General features: G+C 38.6%; 1 protein-coding gene across 1 annotated transcript; it reads left to right on the forward strand.

Moving 5' to 3' along the window:
- Window positions 1-1,819: 1,819 nt before the first annotated feature.
- LOC109503823 (uncharacterized) lies at window positions 1,820-12,390 on the forward strand. Its single transcript, XM_025304736.1, has 8 exons — window positions 1,820-2,133; window positions 2,553-4,276; window positions 4,851-5,097; window positions 5,277-5,726; window positions 5,950-6,164; window positions 6,593-6,752; window positions 7,320-7,419; window positions 12,212-12,390. Exons 3-8 carry the CDS (start codon window positions 4,905-4,907, stop codon window positions 12,219-12,221), a joined length of 1,128 nt encoding a protein of 375 aa, XP_025160521.1. The 5' UTR covers window positions 1,820-2,133; window positions 2,553-4,276; window positions 4,851-4,904; the 3' UTR covers window positions 12,222-12,390.
- The last annotated feature ends 12,996 nt before the right edge of the window (window positions 12,391-25,386 follow it).

A 25,386-nucleotide genomic window follows, 5' to 3' on the forward strand; every position in this document is an offset into this window, starting at 1 on the left:
AAAGTAGTTTCTCAGAAAAATTCAACGCTATCTATCACGAATGAAAAAAATTCTAAATAGATAAAGATTCTAAATCGTGCACCCTGTATATCGAGGATATTCATGCATCGAGCATAATATGGGATATTTGAGTGTTAGAACTTTTGCTAAAAGGTAAACCGTCAATGTTAACTAATAAATTTAATTTTTGTGATTGTTCCTCTAACAAATTGATAAGTTTTTCAACTGCAGATTGAACTTCAATGTGTGAATAAGTGCCTGAACCTACAGGTTTGCTGAATATGTGTCGAGGAGTATGGAGCAAAGTTCTGGGATCCTGAGGCACACAAATATTAGCTTCTGATTTTAATAATTGTAGCAAATCCTGTAAAGTTGAATGTGAAATGTTATGTGATATTGCCAATCGTAATTTATTGATAAAATAATTTTCATTATCTTTTACTACATTTGGTCTCAGATCTATTGAACCATTGCATTCTGTAATATCATCAAAATTATCCAAGGAATCAGAAGTATTAAAACAGTTTGTTTTACTATTATCACATTGCAATTCCCCAGTAAATACAGTTATGTAACAGTTACATTGTCGTAATGTAACGAAATGTAACACGTAATATAACGTGTACGTTACAAGCAATATACATGTTAGTTGTAATTTCCCACTCATAGAAAGTTGCAGTTATATAACAGAAATATCACATGTTACTAAAATGTTATATAGCTGTTATATAACTGTAATATTATTGTTATGTAAAAAATTTACCTGTAATTTTCTCGCGTCTTGCGTCCCGTCGATAGCTTCGATTCCAAGCGGTCACCCCTCCGTGTGCTGACCAACGCTACGCTTTACTTAACCTGACGATTGAGTGGCACGCAATTACCCCAATAACTCCAAAGACGTTCTTGTGACGTGTATTTATATAATGTATCCTTATAATATTCACAGAACATTATAACCTTTCATGTCAAAAATTAAAACAACGCAACAACATTCGATATGCGACGAATATTAATATAGACTATGTTTCAAAATTACTAATAATGGAGTATTATAATGGTTAACCCACAAAAGAAATAGTTTGAAACAAATTCAAGGAAGTTTAAATAAGAAATTTTAATTACTAAATCTAAAAAAAACTTTTGAAAAATATTATCTCAAATCCTGTTTTTTATCAACATGGTTTTCTTCAATGAAATAGAATTTTATTTTCTAAAAATAATATTGTAAAAATATATTTTAATGAAACAACTCAAAATCGAACAAGTAAGAATATTAAACTTAAAGAAATTTTTCTCTATGTGAGTTTTGTATGATATATAAGCGTTCTTAAACGTTTAAATAGTATGAGTGCGGATATCTCCACGAAAATAACAACGTTGTGTCCACGTGAAATCCATGTGGTTTTGTGGATTCCATGTGAATGCAACGAATGCGTTCTACGTGGATTCGATGTACCTTTTTGTGGGAATATACATCCCCCATAGCAAAAAAAGTCACAGTGACATCACAAAATTCTCACAAAAGAGTCACAATGTCACAGGAAAATTGTGATGTCACTGTGATATTACTAGAAGGTCACAGTTATGTCATTATTATCTTTATTATGTGATGTTTACGTTATGTTACAGTGATGTCGCAGTGAGATGATATTGTTCTCACAGCTGTAATATTGCAGTGACGTCATTATAATATGAAATTAAATGTCATAATTAAAGAAATTATATATTGCAAAATGATGACATATATGTGATAGTGATACAAAAGAAAAATAATTGAAATTTAATGAAATTTGTTATTAGTACATTTTTATTAGCGTATTCTATTCTTGTTGTCTTTATCTAAGGAGCGATAAAGATAGGATATTTTAGCGCTGATCTATGGTCTGCTCTTTAGAGCTGCATTAACAATCAGTAGTGCAACTAAGAAGAACATACTTTAGCGCGCTTTGCGCCATTCTTCTTGCCGCGAGAGACATGTTTCGTGTATGTAGAAGCCGTTACAGTACAGTGGAGTAAATACGATTGAACATACTTATACAAATACGAATTTGCCTAATACTCCTTCGTTTGAAACGGAAACTGTATTCGAGTTGATGTACAACAAATACGTTAGCAAGCATAGTACGAATTAAGGTTAGTAAAATATTCTATGCACGTGCAACAGGTCAATATGTGTTACACGTTATGTGTTACACGTGCTTGTCACATTTTGCTATTTCTCTCTTCTTTTTACTTTCTCTTGCTCAAATTAGTCATTATGGCTGTTTTGTTTCAAATACATCCTACACAGCATAAATGTCCAAAATATAGCTCATAAAGGTGTTCTACAAATATCGCAACGTTGTTAGGTTATGTATTTTAGATATTTTTGCTGTGCTATGTAGAAAATTAATGACACGGATAAATCTATTTTACATAATGCATGAAAGTTTCTATAATTACACATTTCTATCGTTGCATTGAATGCTTAATATATAATATTAATATTTGTTCATGTCTGATATTTCAAAATTTATTAATCAATTTATTATAATAAGATTTTTTTTCAACAGTGAAGTGAAATATCAGACATCTGTCGTAAGATATGAGTGACAAACGAAAACTGCCGATATTTTTTAGTACAAGGCATAAACGAAGATTGATTTTAGAAAATACACCAGCAGATGTTGAAATAATAACTCATCGGACTGAGTATTCTACTTTAATAAATAGTAATGATAACCATTTAGATGTTGGTGAACATGATAATAGTGCTTTGTTGATTCGTGATCCACAAGTAGCCCAGTTAGAAATAAATAAAAAGAAAAGTCAATTTGATATTGATCAAGATAATAATGCTCACTTTCTCATTGAAGATGATACATACATGGTGAATGCAAGTAGCAATGAAATTGTCGATGATATTGCTTTGAATAATGAAAATGTACTATATGTAAATGATGAAAGAGAAGCATTTAGGCATGACATAAATAAATGGGCTATTGATCATAATATATCACATAAATCACTTAATGCACTTATACAGATATTGCTAAAACATACTAATTATATTTTACCAAAAGACTCACGTACATTATTACAGACTCCAACATCTACTGAGATTATACAAATTCAAGGTGGGGATTACTGTCATTTTGGCCTAAAAAGAGCTATATTAAAAATTGTTAAGGAACGTAAAAGACATAATTGTATTCTCGATGTTATTCAATTATTTATAAATATAGATGGTTTACCTATATATAAATCAACTGAAAAGAGTTTATAGCCAATATTATGCTCGGACAATGTTATATAGAATGTATATGTCATTGGTCTATTTTATGGAGAGGGAAAACCAAAAAATGTAAACGAATTTTTAAGAATATTTGTAGACGAAGCTGTTACTTCAATAAATAATGGAATTGATTATGAAAGACAAATTATAAAAATCGAAATTAGGGCAATAATATGTGACGCTCCTGCCAAAGCGTTTGTCCTTTGTGTAAAAAGACACAGTGGATATGATAGCTGTACTAAGTGTCTTATCGAAGGTAAAAATATTGAAAGACGAGTGTGTTTTCCATATACATCTAATACTATTAAATTACGCACTGATGAGGATTTTTCAGTTGGTTCTTATCGCCTTGATTATCAAACTGGTGATACGATTTTAAAAAGTATACCAAATCTTGGATTAGTAACAAAAGTGCCATTGGATTACATGCACTTGGTATGTTTAGGTGTTGTGCGTAAACTTATAATGTTATGGCTATCAGGACCTCTTAATATAAGATTATCAAATTCAAATAAAGAAGAAATATCTGAGAGATTAATAAATTTATGCAAAAACATTCCTTCAGATTTTGCTCGAAGGCCAAGGTCATTAAAATATATCAAGCATTGGAAAGCCACAGAGTATCGGCAGTTTTTATTATATACGGGTCCTATCGTACTGAAAGGAATTCTACAAGATAATGTCTATGTGAACTTTTTAATATTACATGTTGCTATTACAATTCTTGCAAGTCCTGTTTTGGCATGCAAAATTGCTCTTGTAGAATATGCAGAAAGTCTATTAAAACATTTTGTAAAGTCATTTCAAGTTATCTACGGTGCAAAATGTTTCACATGATATTCATAATTTACTACACCTGCTACGGATGTAAAGAAATTTGGTTCTCTGGATGAATTCAGTGCGTTTAAATTCGAGAATCATATGTCTGCATTGAAAAGACTTATTCGTAAAACTAAATAACCATTGCAACAATTAACAAGAAGATTTGCAGAAATTGAGAAGGTACAGAATCACAAAGTACTCAATACGTATTCAAATAATATAAATTTAAATGACACTGAAAAATATTTCAAGAAGTCCCATAATAATGGTCTTGTTATAAGAAGTCTAAATACTATACAACAATACAAAATATTATATGGTAATGGATATTATATTAACTGCAACGATCCAAAAAATAATTGTATTTCTTTGGAAAATGGAGAGAAAGTGACAATTTTAAATTTTATTAAATCTAACTGCAACACAATATATATTATTGGTAAACTGCTTGTACCAGTAAAAGATTTGTATTTAGAGCCTTGTGCATCGTCAAGTCTGGATATTAGTGTTATGCATGAGGATTCTCACCTTCAGACGTGGCAGTTTGATAAATCCAAAGCAAAAATGTGGAAAATACTTTATAGAGGAAACTATGTTATATTTCCTATATTACACACAAATGAATAATGCATGTATGTTTTGTATTAATTTGTATATGTAATTAGTTACATGTAATCTAATCATCTAATATTAATTGGAAATGTTATATAAACAATAGTTGTTATTGTTATTCATGCTTTTAACTTGATTGTAGACAAGTTGGCATTTTTTTGCTAATAAATTTAAATTATGATTTGCGGCATATATAATGATATATCACATTGTGGAATTTGATGACGGTTTGCAAGTTGTTCCTTCTGAGTGGTTGACCGATAATAATAAAAAATGTCTATGGCCCACATATACAAACCAAATTAAAATAAACCAACCAATTTCTAAGAGAATATCTCCTTTATGCGATTGGCCGTTGTACAAGGTGAACCGTTTGTTTGGTAGTTGCGGTAAGTAATATATAAAATATTGTACATGTATGTTTATGTATATTGTTCTTTTATGAAATTGTTGAAGTTTGAGTAGTTGCACTGTAATTGGTATATCAAAGAATATCTGTTGTGTGTGTGTATGTGTGTGTGTGTGTAATCGTGAAATTTTCTATTTTCAACTTTTTATACATTTTCAGAGATATACGATAAAGCAATAGAGAAGCTTAAATTAGCTGAACATATTTCTGACATAGATGATATAGATGAAAATAGTAATCTTAAAAAGTCAAGACATCACCGTGCAAAAAAAGTTTTAACTTCTTCTGCTGAAAATTCAGATGATTCATGTGATACAAACATTGATAAATCGAAAGTTTATACAGCTCAGTTTCCTAAAGTACCAAATGAGTTAAGTAGGAAAGAAATAACAATTGGAGCACAGAAATCTCTGAAAAACAGTGAGAAGAAAATAACTAATATCATTCAACGCGAAAAAAGTAAAACAGATGTATTTGTTTCGTCATGTAACAAATCTGTATATTGTTCACAAGAGCATACAGAATTAAATCAAGACTCTGTCATAAAAACTTCAAATACGACAGCTGCATCCACATCATACACCTGTAGTGTTAATGAGAGAGATTTGGGCAAGTATAATCTTTTATATCAATATATGTTTCAAAAAATGTTAATATAAAATATATTTATATATATTTGATATTACATATTATCAAAAATTAACTTAATTTATATATTCGTATATATATATATATATATAATAAAAAATTATATATATATATGCATTTTTAAATTTATTATATGCTATGTTCCGTATACATTGTAATTTTAATGTATAATTTTATTTTGCAGATTTCCATAATTTCATTCTTCGAAAACTGAATACGATATTGTTGAAACTGGATATAATTGATGAGCGATTAATAAGAGTGGAAGATTACAATTTAAACAGAAACAATGTTACAAATGCATCAGAAAACGTAAACTTTGATTTGCCAGCAAGTACAGTTGAGGAATTACAACTCATAGATCGTCAATTGCAAGACAAATCTGTTGCTACAGAAATGGTACAAGTGTACCCAAAATTTATTTCATATTTCATAATTTAGAAATGTATTATTGAAATATTGTTTTATTACAAGAATTACAGTTTTATTACAATTACAATATAGAGATGATATTTTAGATATGTTTATTTATATAACAATGTTCATATTTTTGCAATAGACACAGTATTAACTACAATAACGGTAAAAACTCTGATATCAACTGGATATTCTTCAGCAAGAAATGACAGATCGATGTCAATTTGACATCCCAGGGAGAAATGAGAGATCGAATAGACATCGAATCGATTCGATGTCTATTCGAGTCTTATTTCTCTCTGGGATCATTTCGACTTCAATCGACGCAAGCCTCACTGTGTCATTATTTAAATTTTTATAATATTATAAGCTCGTATTAATTACAATATTTTATACTTCATATTTTGCAGACAAGACAATTGAGTCTTTTGGGAGGGAAAGACTATCATGATGTTATTTCATACATGATGAAACATATATTAACAAATACATTGGCAATACAATATAGTTGGGCTAGTACTAAAATGAAAGACCCATTTAAGAAGCTTCGCATTACAAAATGTATTATTGGTACGTATATAATCATAAACTGATATTCATTAACTGGTATTCATAGTTGAATCTTATATTCACGATTATCTTAAGTAGAGACTCAAGATATCCTAAACTAATCACTAAGCAGTATTAACAACTAAAGACATTCTTGAAATAAGATCAGACTACAAATACCAGCCTCTCTCTATGGTTGGTTGTAGCTTTGGTTATAGCCAGATCTTTTATTTAAGAGCGTCTTAAATTTATCTGTAGATACTCTATAGCTAATGAAATGATTTATATAGTATGAACTTATGACGGTTTAAAATATAAGATCTGATTATAAGTAACGTTTTTAATTATTTTGTGTTCCACGTAATATATCGATTTAATATTAGAATTTCTACCACACTTTACATATGTTCTATCGAATTAAACAATTTTATTGACGAAAAGTCATTTATTTATTTAAATATAAATTGCAAGAAATAGTGGAATGAACTTTTCTATATTTCTTGCTCCTGAGATTATAAACCAAGAACTATCTAAAATTCTACAAACGTCGAGATAAGAAATACGTCTAATAAAACTTAATATTGTTAGATGCTACACGAACTCATAAAAACAATTTGACAAACAAGGAGATAGAAGATTTGATTGCAAGATGGTTAATTTTAGCGAAACAGAGGTCTGAAAGAGAATTGTAAGTTATAATTCATATATCATTGACCATTTTTCCGCAAGAAACTCATGTTACAACAACAATCATATTAGATATTACAAGGTGAATCTTAATGGATAAAGCAGCTTTTTATTTTATAGGATAGATTACCGACTAGACGTCCGTTCTAAAAACGAAATACTGTTTTGCAAAGGAATGTATTTTGCATGTGCAACATTACGATAAAAATAATTCTGTGAATGCAAAGTACGTGTACAGACATTTCCAAAACGAGTTTTAATTTTTTAATAGACATCCAGGCGATAATGCAGCCCCAAGAATAAGTTGGTTCATCCATTAAGACTCAAGACCTTGTATGTCTAAAATGTATATATCCTCTAACATTATATATAGCCAATAAATCAGCTTTAAGTAATAGTGTTGTAACATAGTATCCTTTAATACAATATGGTCATAATTTTATTATCTATCTCTATTTTATTGTCTTTGCTATTCTTTATTTTTAAGTAAATATTTCTAGCATATTACCTTTAATTAAAATAAAAATAATGATATTTAAATCTGGACATTCTCATGATTATTTTTTTTAAATACGAGTATTTATACTTTCAACATACAGACAAAATACATATATACATTCATGGTAAAAAATATTAATATTCATATTTAAATACTACAATAGAAAAGAATGTCCAGATTTAGGTATATTCTCAATATTGGTATTTTTAACTTTTTTTTTTTGGTGACGCAAGGGAAATCCATCATGGATACCCCCTCCCCTTGGGGGGAGGGGGTTATGTCGGACTCTTACCGACTAAAACCCCTGCGGGATGTCTACCTGTCGGGCCGTTGGGTGGGGAGTTGGGGGAACTGCTCCCGCATTCCCTCCCCAGCCCCCCGGCCCCAGGGCTCTCCGGGAGCCCCACGCCATCAATGCACCGCCCCCTGTCCCACTGAGGGAGTCCAGGGCGCGGTCCCCGGTGGGTTGCCCCACCGGTTGGCCTTCTGGTCACACCTATTAGGAGGAAGGGGACATCCACCCCTCCTCCTTTACCCTTCCCCCTTTTGTTAGGGGGGAGGGTTTAGGGAAGTGGGTCCGGCCCCAACCGGGACACCACTCCCCCTTTCCCTACCTATCCGACGCGCGGGGGGGGATCTAGGGAAACCTAGTCTCCCCCTCCCGGTCGGTGGCGAGCCCGAGGCGGCCGAGGAGTCCCCGTCCTGTCCCTTTGGACAGGTGAGTCCTCTTCGGCCGACGCCACCTCGGGCCCGCTGCCGATTCCTCCTCTTGGGCATCGTCGACCGGTGCGTCGCCCCCTGCGACGCACTCCCGGTCGACGACCCCACTCCGCGGCCTCCTTCTGCGAGATGACCTCTCTGCAGAAGGAGGCCGCTGCGTCCCACACTGCCTCGCTCCCGCATATGGCCTTGACCATGCGCGGGAGCGAGAGTTTCCCCCTTCGGCACCCCACCGCCCCCTCGAGGGCATGGCACTCCCCGTCCCATGCGGAGCATGCGGACAGGGTATGGTGCGCCGTGTCCTCGAGTATGGGGCAGTGGTGGCACCGAGTGGTGGGCTCCTTTCTTATCTGGTGCAGATACCGACCGAAGCAACCATGCCCGGTCAGCATCTGCACCAGGTGGAAGGTCATTCCACGTCCCCTCCTGCCCGTCACCTCAGACAGGCAGGGGCGGACAGCCGCGGCCGTCTTGAGACCGGACCCCTTCGGATCGGACAACTCGTCCTTCCATTTCCGAAGGGTCCGGTCCCTGGCCTGGAGATTCAGGCCCCTGAGATCCCTGGCCCTAAGCGTCCCCTCCGCGCGGAGCTCCTTCACACGCCAATAAAGGAGTGATCTCTCCTCAGCGAGGTTCGGTAATCGTGCATGGACTGTGAGTAGTATAGAAACGTAGTCATTTCTCAGTTTGTGAAAATTTCCAAGGGACAGAATCGATTACCGTGGGTGTACATCATTTTATATTGTACTGTATATCAATACACTGTATATCATTTTATATTCTGAGGGTTTTCTCATTCAGCGCGGCGAAACAGACGTATTTTATGAATGTTTTTTTCGCGCAGACAGAAGATTTTACGGATGTAATCGTTTTTAGGGATTGTTTAATATTGTTTGAAGAGTATTTGTTAATTCAGAGAATATTGTAAAAGCAAGAAGGTTTCATTTCGTACCTTCTTGATTTTGTTATAATACTTTTCCATATTTTATTCTACATCTTTGTACAATTTAAAAATTATTCTTCAAATATTATTAAACAATTCCCAAAAACAATCAAATCTATGAATTTGTCCGCAGCAAAACAATTAATGAAATATATTTCATTTTCTCGGCGCGGAATATTATTAATATTATTATTATAAACAATAATATTATTAATAATAAAATAATATTCATAATAATTTCGGCGCGCCGAATAGGAAAAACTTCTCAGTATCGTCATAGTCGCTCAGATTACAGCCGAAAAAGAATCAGCCTAACTCACGTCGTTGAGCGAGAACGAGAGGGAAAGAGAGGGAAAGATATTCTTGCTCGTATCGCCGAGCGAACACGAAAGCGAGAAAGAGGGAATGATATTCTCTCTCTCGCTCGGCGCACCGACGGTTGCCGAGCGCGTGGCCCACATAGATAGACCGAGTCGGCTATGTGTGCGTGCGTGGTGGGGGAAATTCGCTGGCAAGCCCGTCACCGATTTCCTATCACTGCTTTGGACTATCATACTATAGTTTCCACACGCCATTTTCCCGTTGTTGGTGTGCTTTAATATTCTATGTAGATTGATGCGTATTTTGGAGAAATTTTACTATTTCAGAGAATATAGATTCGTTATTCGTGTCAAAATCTGCTTGATGTAGTTCATTTGCTGAGAATCTGTCATTCTTATAGAAAAGTCTTGACAGAAGACGGTCAGATTCCTCAGCATGTTCAGAGCATTTGAATAGTATGTGCTCCAGATCATGTATATGCTATTCGCAACCACATTGTTCGTATCTATTATATTCTTATTGGTAAGATATGTTCTAGTGGAAATGTGGAATGACCTCAATCTTACCATCAATGTGATAATACCTCTGTTCGTATTTGGTAACTCTTTGAACCACGGGCTTTGGAGTAGATTAGGTACCATTTTTCTGTATTCCTTTACTTTAAATAAAAATTCATTTTCAAGATCTTGAAGTGCGTTCTTCTTATTTTCCTCCCATTGTTCCTTGATTAAGTCTTCTGATTGGATAGTGCAATATTGTTCTAAACCCAGACAGCATGTCTATTGACCCAGACGGATGTCTATTGGACGTCCGTTATATGTCCACTTTTGTTACAAAAGATGTCCATAGGACGTACGTTTGTCACAACTTCGGACATAGGACATTCGATATCCAATAAGGATATCCTTGTTACGTCCAATTTATGTCCACGGACATACGGACATAAATTGGACGTGAAACGTACATCCATTGGTGTCCAGTGCTGTCTGGGAAGGAGGTTCGCTGCTTATTGCTCCTAGTTTGGCAAGCTTATCTGCCAATTCATTCCCCGGAGTGTTTCTATCACGTGGAGCCCCCCCTCGTGTTCGAAGGCGGGCCCGAGGCGGTCGAGGAGGTCCCCGATGAATCGGTGGCGGCTCCTCGGCCGGCGCTACCTCGGGTTCGCTTCCCACCGGGGAGCGTCGCCTCCGCCGTGCCCTACGGCAGGCATCGGGACGTCGCTCCCATTCGGCGGCCTCCTTCTGCGACATAACGTCCTTGCAGAAGGAGGCCGCCGCGCTCCATGCCGCCTCGCTCCCGCACATGGCCTTGACCATACGCGGGAGCGAGATCCACGTTGCAGCCCACCGCTCGGGCCAGGACACCGCGCTGCCGGTCCCATGCTAGGCATGAGACCAGCGTATGGTGCGCGGTGTTCTCTGGCACTGGGCAGTGGTGGCATCGAGCGGTGGGCTCCTTCCCGATCCGATGCAGGTACTGACCGAAGCACCCATGCCCGGTTAGCACCTGCACCAGATGAAAAATCAGTCCACGTCCCCTCCTGTCTGCCATTTCCGGCAGACAGGGGCGGACAGCCTCGGCCGTCTGGAGTCCGAATCCCTCGGGGTCGGCCACCGTTCGAGGACCCGGGCTCTGGAGCCTCAGGGCCGCCAGAATCGTTTATAAAATTGATCAAATGTAGTCAATATGTGTGCAATAAATAAATGTGCAACTAAACCGAATAGTAGTTCTTATTTTTTATTTTGCAGAATATGGAACCATTTTAGGAATACATAATATTAAATTAAATTATTCATACAAAAAAAGTAATCTAATTTAATATATTTATATATTATAATACGTTTACACACACACATACACATACACACAACAGATACAAATATTATAGATTATAATAGATTAAAACAACTTCTCATGTGTGTGAATAAATATATAGTAAATTTTTTATTCCAAGAATAAATGAGGATTCATCAATGAATAGGCAATAACATTTCGTTTTTGAATACCTTCTTCTCTATTTTGAATATCTATTATATTCTGATTAGTATATATTATGCCTCATTTATTACTGTTGGAATATCAATAATATCATCATGTAATAAACAAATATTATGTAAAATATAACATGCCACTATATATTTCGGTATTAAATCGGATCTTGTCATCGGTAACTTATCTGGTATACTTCGAATTCGAGAAACAATTCAATTATTGCATGAGTCATTTCCTAGTCGTGTAATTTCCCGTTTTGGTGATCAGATTTGGCCGCCCAGATAATGCGATTTAACGCCGTTGGGCTTTTTTCTTTAGGGTTTTTTGAAGTCTAAGGTTTATGCCAACAAGCCCACGACCACCCACGTCTTGAAGGAAGAAATTGAGCACTGCATCAACGAAATTCAGCCACATTTATGCAAAAAGGTCATGGAAAATTTCAACAAAAGAGTGCATATGTGCCAACAAAACCGTGGAGGCCATTTACCCGATATGCTATTCCATACATAACCCTATACTGTATGCTTTATGAATCAATAAAAAATTTACAATTTTTAATTATAAATCTGTGTTTTCTATCAAAATTACTTCTTGCGTGAATTTTGGGACACCTTTTAGATGGTAATATAAAGCAGATACAATTTTTTGAACAGTTCTCCATGTTGCTTTTCCGAAGCCAGATTGGCTTTGCCAAATCTGTCACACATCTGTAAAAAAATATTCTACAATATATCTAATTTTTCCTAACATACACATAATAATTTACATGTTTCAAGAAAATTTTAAAAATATTGATAGAAAAATATGCATATATTTTATATTCCTTTTTTTTTACACTAGAAATTATTAAATATTACCTATATGAATTAGGTGTTGCCATCATCCAAATTGTCATTAACAACTGTTTTTCGGGAGATATTGATAAACGTCCAGATGCATCTGAATATTTATTCAGATGAGGAGTTAATAACTCTAACAAAAATATAAATGTAGTACGCATCATCTTATACGTAGTAATAATTGATCTAAGATATTAAATACTTAGAGATCATTATGTACTTAATTATAAACTAGATACATATATTTGCTTCGAAAGATTTAGTAAAGTCTATAAATATAATACAATTATAAAAAAATTATTTTCTTTTTAAGACATCATAAATTTTATCTATTAATGTTTGTTTTGTTTTATAAATAATTTTATACAAACTTAGATAGCACCAAGTAGTAATCTTAGATAGCACCAAGAGTTCAAAAAGAATTCATTTATATGTCAGTAATTCTTAGCTTATTCTTAGATATAAAAAAATTCTTTTAGTTTCTGACAATGAACTTAGATGTACTGACATACGAATGAATTCTTTTTAAACTGTTTATGCTATGTGAGAATTTCACATTAATGTTAAATTATATAGGTTTTTATACTTATACTTTGCAACTTACCGAAAATGCATTTTGAAGTCTATATCCGAGTATGATGATACGATATTTTCTAATAATTTTTGCATTTTATTCTAGGTATCCGAGGTTGCATAACTAGTTTTTGCAAAATTTCTATATCACTATCACTATCACTTGATTCACTTTCATTAATGTCTATGAGCATAGTTGCAATAAATGCAACTATATAACGGATCTCTCGCCGTCCCGCCTCGCCCCCTAGCCTTGCTTAGGCCTGTTCGCCGGTGGCAGGATTCGTGGGAGGGGCGTGTGAATGCGGGCGTCGTGAGATCTAGTGGTAATGTTTTTATTATTTGGGGTGTTGCCTTCAGCCTATCTACAATTATCTACGGGGCGTGGGTCTGTTTGCCGCTCGGTTGATGGCGGCCTTCCGCTGCTGCTCGGGTCTGCCGGCCGGGCCACCTGGTTCTTCACTGAGAAGCTGGTCACGGAGCTTGTTGCCCGGTGTTTGGAGCCCTCTCGTCCTGCTGTGGTCGTCCGCGGTGGTCCGGGCACCTGCTGTGAGTGTCACCTGTTGGGAGGGTTCTCGCCGACCCGTAGGTAGGTTAGGAGCGGTGGGTGACCACGAGTTCCGTAGCGGGGACGGTCTTCGCCGATCCGTAGGTTAGGAGCGATGGATAATGGTAGGAAATTGCGAATGGTGTTTCTGCGGTGTCTCTTCCCTAATATTCCTCCTAGGTCTTCTCTCGGAGTGGCCCGGTGGTCGAGTGATCTCTCGGACTCCTTGCTCGCCAGTATTTATACCCCCGGCTGGACGCCTTCGGGCGCCTTCGGTGGCCCGTTCGGCTATCTTCGGCCGGAAGCTTGCGTGCTTGCGCGATGCTTCCGGTGCTTACGGCATTCGGGCGTCTTCGGCCGTTTTCGGCCGCGCCGGGATGCTCGACAGGTTGCCGGCGTTCATGAGCCGTTCATGATGCCCTATACGGGCACCCCTATAAAGGAGGGGATATTTTTAATTTGCCTAAACTATCTAGTTTATCTTTATTCTGAAAAATGAATTTATGAAGTGTATTATTCATTAAATAATTTGCCCTGTTTTCATCTTTCGTAGGTGAGATCAATGCATTGTTCTTGACAAAGTTATCAAAGAGGTTGCTACTCAAATTAAGGCATTTAATGTAAGTTTTTTTTCTAAATATCTCCAACGATGTACAGGTTGAGTAAGTCCCAGATGCGCACAGAATAAAACGGACACAGCAGGTTGAATGAAACAGACACAGTGACAAACGGACACAGTAAGAAAAGGACATAGTAAGAAACGGACACAGTGACAACCGGACACAGTAACAACCGGACACAGTAGAAAACGGACACATGGTGGTTGCAATCGAACACAGTGACAATCGGACACAGTAGAAAACGGACACACGGTGGTTGCAATCGGACACCGTGAGAAACGGACACAGTAAGAAACGGACACAGTGAGAATCGGACACAGTAAAAAATGGACACAGTATCAAACGGACACAGTAGGAAACGGACACACCGTGGTTGCAATCGGACACAGTAAGAAATGGACACAGTGACATTCGGACACAGTAAAAAACGGACACAGTAGGAAACGGACACACGGTGGTTGCAATCGGACACAGTGAGAAACGGACACAGTAAGAAACGGACACAGTGACAATCGGACACAGTAACAAACGGACACAGTAGGAAACGGACACACGGTGGTTGCAATCGGACACAGTGAGAAACGGACACAGTAAGAAACGGACACAGTGACAATCGGACACAGTAACAAACGGACACAGTAAGAAACGGACACAGTGAAAATCGGACACAGAAAAATGGACACAACATGAAACGGACACAGCAGGAAACGGACACACTGTGGTTGCAATCGGACATAGTGAGAAACGGACACAGTAAGAAACGAACACCAGTGACAATCGAACACAGTAACAAACGGACACAGTAGGAAACGGACACACTGTGGTTGCAATCGGAGACAGTACGAAACGGACATAGGAAGAAACGGACACAATGACAATCGGACACAGTAACAAACGGACATAATAGAAAACGGACACAATAAAAAACGGACACAGTAGGAAACGGACACAATAGGAAACGGGGTGCGAAAAAAGTGAAGAAAAAGTAAAATCTGATCGTACGTGCATTATTTATGTGTATTATTGCTGAATCGACTCATCTTTTCATACTGTGCGGTCACTTCTGCACTTGTGCAGATTGTTCTAGTTAAATCATGCAAGATAATGTAGATGTTAAAACTTGTTCAATTTGCAAAGCACAAATTTCATCGGTGTACAAAATATATATGCCATATACATGTCTTACTTTTATTTGAAGTGTATACAAATATTTAGAATTGTCAGCATCTTTTTTAATACATATTCTTTATGACGTTTATCGCACACATATTCTAAGACAGTCGATTTGTTGCCAATATAACAGTATTATATATGTTAAGTATTACGTACTGAAATGTGTTGTAGACTAAGGCTGTATGCAAGATTAGGTTGAAAGTACTTACTGCTAATTTCTCACAATACTTTAAGGTGAATTATATAAAAATTACTTATATGCTAATATTCGAAGTTATTTTCTTTAATAATATGTATTATAAACATTTCCGAAAATTTGTGTGTTACATAATTACATAACAATTACATAACAAGCCAACAAAAGAACAGTAGGAAGCACACATACTAAAATATAACGTATATCTTAAAATATACAGGGTGTTTGATAGCTGATCATGCAGACGAAAGTTGGAGATAGATTGGGTGTAGTCGAGAAGAAAAGTCATATACCATAATGTCAAATTGGCAATAGTTATCGAGTTATTAATTAAAACATGTGAGCCAACGAGCGCGTAGAGAGCGGAGGGCGACCGCAGTAAGCACGTAGACATTTGATACAGGCGGAGTCAGCGAGTGACGGTAGGTGAGCGCGCGCGGCGAGGGGCAACGACAAGAGGCGAGCGCGCGCGACGAGGAGCGAGCGAGCGCGAACGACGAGAAGCGAGCGAGCGCGAACGATGAGGAGCGAGCGAGCGCAAGTGACAAGAGGCGAGCGAGCGCGACGAAGAGCGAGCGAGCGAGCTATAAGGAAAAAGCTATAAAGAAAAAGCTCGCTCGCTCGCTCCTCGTCGCGCGCGATCGCTTCTTGTCGCTTAAGTTGCCCCTCGCCGCGCGCGCTTGCCTACCGTCACTCGCTGACTCCGCCTGTATCAAATGTCTACGTGCTTACAGCGGCCGCCCTCCGCTCTCTACGTGCTTGTTGGCTCACATGTTTTAATTAATAACTCGGTAACTATTGCCAATTTGACATTATGGTACATGACTTTTCTTCTCGGCTACACCCAATCTATCTCCAACTTTCGTCTGCATGATCAGCTATCAAATACCCTGTATATGGTTATTTTTATCTGCAACGACTGCAAGGTTGACGTGCTTTCCGTTTTCGTGTAATCTGGAACATTATGTAAATGTTTCAATGTGTAAATATTATATCTGTCGATAATGAGTAACGTTTCAATGTATACTTACTTTTGATGGAATAATGTTTTCAATAAACGCTAATGGTTGCTGACTATTCTTAATATATTTTTCACAGTCTTGACGTGTGAGCTTTATTAGAGTAATCCTAGGTTCTAATAGATTTATTGGGATATCTTTGGGATCTATAGTAACTTGTATTTTTTCTTCACAATTTTTTCCAGTATTGTCTATCAAAGATATATTTGGAATATTTTCGTTTCCTGAAGCGTGATAAGGCAAGTTAATAAGAATGTAAGTCAGACATACATAATACAGTTAATACTAACTTTTCACATTTATATGTTGTTCATAACAAACAGTTTCAGGTAGTCCGACAAATAATTCCTCTTCATAATTTTTGTCATTTCCATTTTGCAAAGATATGTCTAATACATTTTCCTTCTCTAGAGCATGATAAAGATAGTTATCTTTTTAAAAAATAATTGTTAGTAAAATATAAAAATTATTGTTAATACTAACCTTGCATATGTACGTGTTCTTGATGTAGAATGTTTTTAGATATTCCGATAAATATTCGCAAAAATTGTTCAATGGGTGACCTTGAAAAATATTTTAATATAACGTTATACGAGGGCGGTCCGATAAGTACTTAGCCTCACCGCCTGATGGCGCCACTATCGCAAGAGAAATTTACTATCGTGTAGTACATTCTCGTAGACGGCTACTGTCGAAATTTCAGCCGAATCGGACTCGTAGTTTTGTTTTGACCGCGTGTGGAAGCGGGCGTGTCCGCAGATTTTAGAAAAATGGAAAAAGAGCAATATCGGTCGGTGATTCGATTCTTATTTTTGGAAGGGAAATCGCGCAGCGAAATCAAAGAGCGCTTGGATGCTGTGGGACGGTGACTCTTCTCCTTCGATGGCGACCGTCAAAAATTGGTTTAACGAGTTTCAACGTGGTCGCACGTCGGTTTTTGATGAGCCACGCCCAGGTGCCCCGAAAACGGCTACCACGGAGGATAACATGACAAAAATCCACGATCTCGTATTGGCAGACCGCCGATTGAAGGTGCGCGAGATAGCTGAGACAGTAGGCATCTCAAAAGACCGCGTGGATCATATCCTGCATGAAATTTTGGGCATGAGAAAGCTGTCGGCGTGATGGGTGCCGCGTTTGCTCACTCCGGACAACAAGCGCAACCGTGAGACCACTTCAGAGCAGTGTTTGACGCTGTTTAAGCGCAATCCGAAGGAGTTTCTGCGTCGTTTCGTGACCGTCGACGAAACATGGATCCACTGATACACACCAGAGACCAAGGAACAGTCGAAACAATGGACTTCACCCGGCGAACGTGCTCCGAAGAAGACTGTCCTATCGGCCGGAAAGGTGATGGCCACCGTTTTCTGGGATTCATAAGGTGTGATCTACATCGACTACCTGGAGAAGAGCAAAACGGTCACAGGGCTGTACTATGCCGAATTATTGGGCCGATTCGACGCCGAATTGCAGAAAAAACGGCCCCATTTGGCGAAGAAAAAAGTGCTCTTCCACCATGACAACGCACCGGCTCACACCTCCGCCCTCGCCACGGTCAAATTGGTCGAATTGGGCTACGAACTGCTGCCCCATCCACCGTATTCTCCAGATTTGGCCCCGTGCGACTTCTTTTTGTTTCCAAACTTGAAAAAGTCACTCGCCGGGCAGAAATTTGAGTCGAATGAGGAGGTCATCGCCGCCACGGAGGCCTACTTTGCAGACCTCGAGAAAACGTATTTTTCAGACGGGTTAAAGAAGTTGGAGCATCGCTGGGTCAAGTATATCGAGCTAAAAGGAGACTATGTTGAGAAATAAATCGCCACTTTTCAAAAATTTTCGTTTTTCTTTTGTAAGCTAAGTACTTATCGGACCACCCTCGTATATACAGGGTGTTTGATAGCTAATCATGCAGACGAAAGTTGGAGATAGATTGGGTGTAGCCGAGAAGAAAAGTCATGTACCATAATGTCAAATTGGCAATAGTTACCGAGTTATTAATTAAAACATATGAGCCAACGAGCGCGTAGAGAGCGGAGGGCGACCGCAGTAAGCACGTAGACATTTGATACAGGCAGAGTCAATGGCGATAGGCGAGCGTGCGCGGCGAGGGGCAACGTAAACGACAAGAAGCGATCGCGCGCGACGAGGAGCGAGCTCTCGCTCGCTCTTCGTCGCGCTCGCTCGCCTCTTGTCGCTTGCGCTCGCTCGCTCATCGTCGTTCGCGCTCACTCGCTCCTCGTCGCGCGCGCTCGTCTCTTGTCGTTTACGTTGCTTCTCGCCGCGCGCGCTCGCCTACCACCACTCAATGACTCCGTCTGTATCAAATGTCTACGTGCTTACTGCCGCCCTCCGCTTTCTACGCGCTCGTTGGCTCACATGTTTTAATTAATAACTCGATAACTATTCGCAATTTGACATTATGGTACATGACTTTTCTTCTCGGCTACACCCAATCTATCTCCAACTTTCGTCTGCATGATCAGCTATCAAACACCCTGTATATACATAGCACTTATAGATGATTTCATTTTAGGCACATAGAGAGACACTAGAGGCACTAGAACATACAGAGTGACATATGACATACAAAAAAGCTGGATATTAACACACGTTTCGCAATGATCCCAGACAACACCGCACATCCAATGGATGGACGTTTCACGTCCAATTTATGTCCGTATGTCCGATATACGTCCATGGACATAAATTGTACGTAACAAGGTACGTAACAAGATATCCTTATTAGACATCGGACCTGGACGTCCAACGTATGTCCATCGGATGTTCTATGTCCGAAGTTGTGACAAACGTATGTCCTATGGACGTCTTTTGTAAAAAGAAATGGACATATGACGGACGTCCAATGGACATGTTACGTCCTGCGGATTCCGCGTATTCTAGATTCTTTTATAAATAGAGCGAATTGATTTTATATTGCTCGCTATAGTTCAAATGTTATATTCAACGAACATGTTCCGTGACTCTTCGAGCACGATGACGCCACATACCGATTTCTCTTCTTTATCTCCCCCTAGACCAAAGTCTTCTAGTTGTTTGTCAGAAAGATACGCTGAGTCACTTCCCGAACTGACCAGTCGATATCTGATTTTGTTAATCCTCAAGAACTCACAGCTTTTCCACGTCCCTTCATAAGGTATGTTACCCAATAACTCTCACTAAACCTAACGAAATGATGAAATCCCTTATCGCCATAGATATCCCATCCTTTACAATAATTATCTTAGAGATACTGCAACGCAACTCTTGACCCCTACCTCTAGAAAACATTCGAAGCACAGTCCTATGACCATATTTGGGCATAAAAATTAGATTTTCGAAACATTTCCCTAAAACCCCATTCTCTCAACCGAGCTGACGTTTTGAGAAATGCCAAAAGGCCAAGACACTTCTCGACCGACCAGCAGCCAGAACAGAAGCTTCTCTTCAGCACCCCTTCAGGGTCTCCTAACAATCTAGCCTACTAGTGGCCTAGACAGATCACTGTTTCTTCAGTTGTTAATTATTCTGTGCAACGATCTCGTACACATTTTTGGACTATTGTGAGCAATCCAGCTGAAACCAGCTTCCTATTCTTGGTGCAAAACTTGGGTCATCCATCCTTACCGACACGCAGCAATTACACTCTTCATTTTCTACAAATAGCATAGATCCAGCAGTAAGTTATTAATACTTTCTTTTGCCTGAGTGACCTCTTTCTTTTCATTTTTCTTCTTTCCTTCTCTCTCTTTTTTTCCTTTCCTTTTTCTTCCTTTTTCCTATCCCCCTTAGTATTCCTCCTTAATTGTTAAATCCGGTGTCAGCGACCCAATCTTTTCGATCACAGTCGGACATAACGAACACGGAATTTTACTCAGACCGCGATTGTTTATACATATATGTATACGTACACATTTATAAATATTACAAATTCACTTTCATTGTGAATTTCCGCTTAATCGTCAATAAAACAAGTTATTTGTAATTATAGGCCAATCTCGTTTTCCAACTAATTATTTTCAACAAAAATTCTCACTTCCCTCAACTGTCGCTCACGGTCATATCCCAGGTAAAAGGATTCAGTTCTTTGACTTAAATAAAGGACCACCAACGTACGGTCGCGGACATAAAGGTTGTCACTTTTTTTTAATGACTTTCGGGACTTTCGGGACGCATCCCATCTCGAGAAAGATGAGAGCTGCTGCTCCGCCTGCGGAGCACGCCTGCGCAGTAACTCACAACGAAATGCGAGAAATGAAATATACGTGGTATGACATAAGTATGTTAACAATCATTGCGTTCAGCAGAGAAAACCGCTCAGTGAACAATTAGTGACTAAAAAAATATGATGTCACTTAAAATTTAATATACACTCAAACGCAAAAAACCCAGTACACTAAAAATTTGGGAAAAAATTACAAAATTTCAAATGATCATAACATGGTAAATAATGAAGATACAAATATGCGCAGAAATACAAAATGAAGCTTGAAACGTCCTCTTTAAGAATATCTGAATGGCAATTATGCTCGGCCATTTTTTTCAAAATGGCGGATGATAAAGTGAGAGAATGCAAAATTGATAGTCAAAGGTCCGTGTTTGCGATGGTGCATGGTGTGCATCAGGTATCGCAGCGTAATGGGACCAAATGCACATGAAAGTATAGAGTGTTATCTTTAAAATGCTACTTTACCGAGCTCGATGTGATCATTTTTCACTGAGTTGTTCCAAATTTTGCTAAAAATGCGGTTTTCTTGTTAAATTTGCATAATTCAGTGAATAAGTATCGCATCAAGCTCTATAACGAAGTATTTTAAAGAAAACATTCTATACTTTTAGGTACTTTTCGTCCCTTTGAGCTGCGACACTTACTTTGCTCCATGCGCCGTCGCACGCTCGAACCTTTTTTAGCAACTTTTCATGTTCTCCTTTTTATCACCCGCCATTTTGAAAAAATATCGTTGCGCACAATTTCGATAGATCTTTCGAAAAGTACGGTTTCAAAGCTTTCAAACCGTTTTTGAAATTTGCTGCTAGGATATTTAGGTGTCGAGATATTCAATTTCGAATTTGCAACAAATGTCGATTCAGCGAGGCTTAGGGGCTAAAAGGGGCTAAAAGGCTCTGCGGTTCGTTTGGCTCTTTCATAATTTCAATAGCTGTGTTCATGTTTCTCTATATAATAATTTACATAACCTGCACAATATATTCAATGATTTGCATTTATTATTTTGAAAGCCAGGGAAATGAAAGTAAAATTCAATTTAGGTTCTTCATTTTGCGTAATCGATATTACGTAATAAAGATGAATTGCGTTTTAAGATACCGCTGTCATTAGCTCAAATTATGGTTGTAAGTCTTCCCAATATAAACCGCATGGAGTTTTACTGGTAGGAAAAGTCCCATTGTATGTAGTGTGTGTGTGTGTGTGTTTGTATACCACAAGGATAAGGACCCCGTGGTTCGTCAGCTCCACATTATTTCAAGATTTCACACCCTCCTTGTGGTGTGTGTGTGTGTGTGTGTGTGTGTGTGTGTGTGTGTGTGTGTGTGTGTGTGTGGTGTTACAGCAGAGATAAGGACCCCGCAGTTCGTCACTCCTGCAGTAATTAATGACTCCAAACCCTCTCTGCTGTGTGTGTGGTGTGTGTGTACTAATAGTGGGTATGACTGCCTCGTGCGCGTATTACCTCATTCATACGATCAGGCATACTCCTTATTAGTCTTTTAATTTCATCCTGCGTAATTGTATTCCATTCGTTTTCGAGAATTATTCGCAGTTCTCGCAATGACTGAGAAGCAGGTACGTGATTTCGTACTTTCCTGCCGAGGTTGTCCCATAAGTGTTCGATTGGACTTAAATCTGGACTATTTGCTGGCCAATCGAGTCGATTTATGCCAACTTCATCGAAGAAATCAAGCACTCTTCTCGCAGTGTGTGGTCGAGCATTGTCTTGCATAAACAAGAAGTTCTCTCCGATGAAGGGTGCGTACGGAACAACATACGGAATGAGTATGTCTTCCACATATACATCTGCGTTCATATTCTTGTCAAAAAAGTGCAGATCTGTATGAACATTAGCTGAAATTCCTGCCCAAATCATCACAGAGCCTCCATTGTAGCTATGCCTCTCACTTACCGTACAGTCTGCAAATCGTTCTCCACCGCGACGATAAACTCGTTCTCGTCCATCTGGAGAATAGACACAAAAACGAGATTCATCGCTAAAGAGTACTTTGCTCCAGTCTGCGTAAGTCCAGTCTCTATGCTCAACTGCAAAATTGAGTCGAGCTACGCGATGGTGACATTTAAGTAAAGGTACAGCTGCTGGCCTGCGCGAAAGCAGATTTTGTTCCTTTAATCTTCTCCGAACGGTGTTAACGGATACATTAATGTTGCGGACATCCCTTAAATTGTTTCTAATTTGAACAGATGTTCGATGTCTGTCTCTTAACGAATTTAAAACAATAAATCGGTCATCATTGTAATTGGTACATCGAGGACGTCCCGAACCAGGCCTTCTATGGAAAGAATTGGTTTGTAAGTACCTGGCATAAGCACGTTGCACAGTTGACACTGACAAATCAAGTGCCTGAGCAACGTACCTTCGACTTCTGCTATCTTCAATTAAAGCAATAACTTGAGCAGCCTTTTCTGGATTTATCGTCGCCATAATCGACGCAATAATTTCGATGCGAAACAATCAATTATAGTTTAAATTGATGAAGTTGCACGAAGCAACGCGCCTCGAAAGGAAAAGATCACGGAAAAAGAAAAGTCGCACGAGGCAGCGCTTATCGGAGTGAACACGTTCGGAAAAGGAAAATTGTTTGTCTTTATTTATTGTCTTGGCATATACATTTAAGAAAAATCCAGTCAAGCCAGGCGTTAAAGCCCGGCGCACCGACAGAATCTCAGTCAAGCCAGAACGTAAGCCCGACGTACTGACAAACTCGCGAAGTCCAGCGTACAAGAGATAGTGCCACTATCGGCGGTGGACCGTACGAAGGCCAAAAGCTGTACGAAGGCAATCTCTGATCGTCTCCGCGGGCACTCTTATATGCCCTGAGCAGCTCGAACTCGCGTGCGAGCCGAGGGCCTCGCGCACGCGACAACCCAGATCGCCGCGTCGCGGCCGCTCCGTGGACTAGGAGCGCCAGGGAATTTCGACGTTCAGGTGGCGTCCAGCGACTCGGCATCCCGCGCACCGGGTCACCGCGAACTCAGGCGCGATCCTGAACAGCATATTCAAGCTGTGTATCCTAATGGCCAATCGTACGGAGAAGGTAGAGAGCTAGGGACAGCTTCGCAAACTAAAGTGTATACCACAGTGATCATGCGTAACTGAAGGGTAAAGAATGATAACTTTTGATAAAAATTAAATTTCCAATTCGCAAAATTGTGTAAATTATTGTACAGAGAATAATGAACGCGGCTATTGAAACTATGAAAGAGCCAAACGAACCGCAGAGCCTCTTAGCCCCTTAAGCCTCGCTGAATCGACATTTGTTGCAAATTCGAAATTGAATATCTCGACACCTAAATATCCTAGCAGCAAATTTCAAAAACGGTTTGAAAGCTTTGAAACCGTACTTTTCGAAAGATCTATCGAAATTGTGCGCAAAGATATTTTTTCAAAATGGCGAGTGATAAAAAGGAGAACATGAAAAGTTGCTAAAAAAAGGTTCGAGCGTGCGACAACGCATGGAGCAAAGTAAGTGTCGCAGCTCAATGGGACGAAAAATATCTAAAAGTATAGAATGTTTTCTTTAAAATACTTCGTTATAGAGCTTGATGCGATACTTATTCACTGAATTATGCAAATTTAACAAGAAAACCGCATTTTTAGCAAAATTTGGAACAACTCAGTGAAAAATGATCACATCGAGCTCGGTAAAGTAGCATTTTAAAGATAACACTCTGTACTTTCATGTGCATTTGGTCCCATTACGCTGCGATACCTGATGCACACCATGCACCATCGCAAACACGGACCTTTGATTATCAATTTTGCATCCTCTCACTTTATCATCCGCCATTTTGAAAAAAATGGCCGAGCATAATTGCCATTCAGATATTCTTAAAGAGGACGTTTCAAGCTTCATTTTGCATTTCTGCGCATATTTGTATTTTCATTATTTACCAAGTTATGATCATTTGAAATTTTGTAATTTTTTCCCAAATTTTTAGTGTGCCGGGTTTTTTGCGTTTGAGTGTACATACCTGTTTAAGACCTTGCAAAAGACATTCCCATTTGAGGGACTTGCACTATGTATCTATCCCTCCGCTGCTGATTTTTCAAAATGTAAGAATTGGGTGCGTTCACGACACTCAACGGTTGAGCAACTGTGGAATAATTCGTCAACGTTATTGGTCTGAAGTAAGGATCTAACAATAAGAACCAATAGTCACTAATCGCTCACTGAGCGGTTTTCTCCACTGAGCGCAATGATTGTTGACATACTTATGTCATACCACATATATTTCATTTCTCGCATTTCGTTGTGAGTTACTGCGCAGGCGTGCTC

Source organism: Harpegnathos saltator, unplaced genomic scaffold (genome assembly GCF_003227715.2).
Source record: "Harpegnathos saltator strain DR-91 unplaced genomic scaffold, Hsal_v8.6 scaffold643, whole genome shotgun sequence".
NCBI classification, from domain to species: domain Eukaryota; kingdom Metazoa; phylum Arthropoda; class Insecta; order Hymenoptera; family Formicidae; genus Harpegnathos; species Harpegnathos saltator.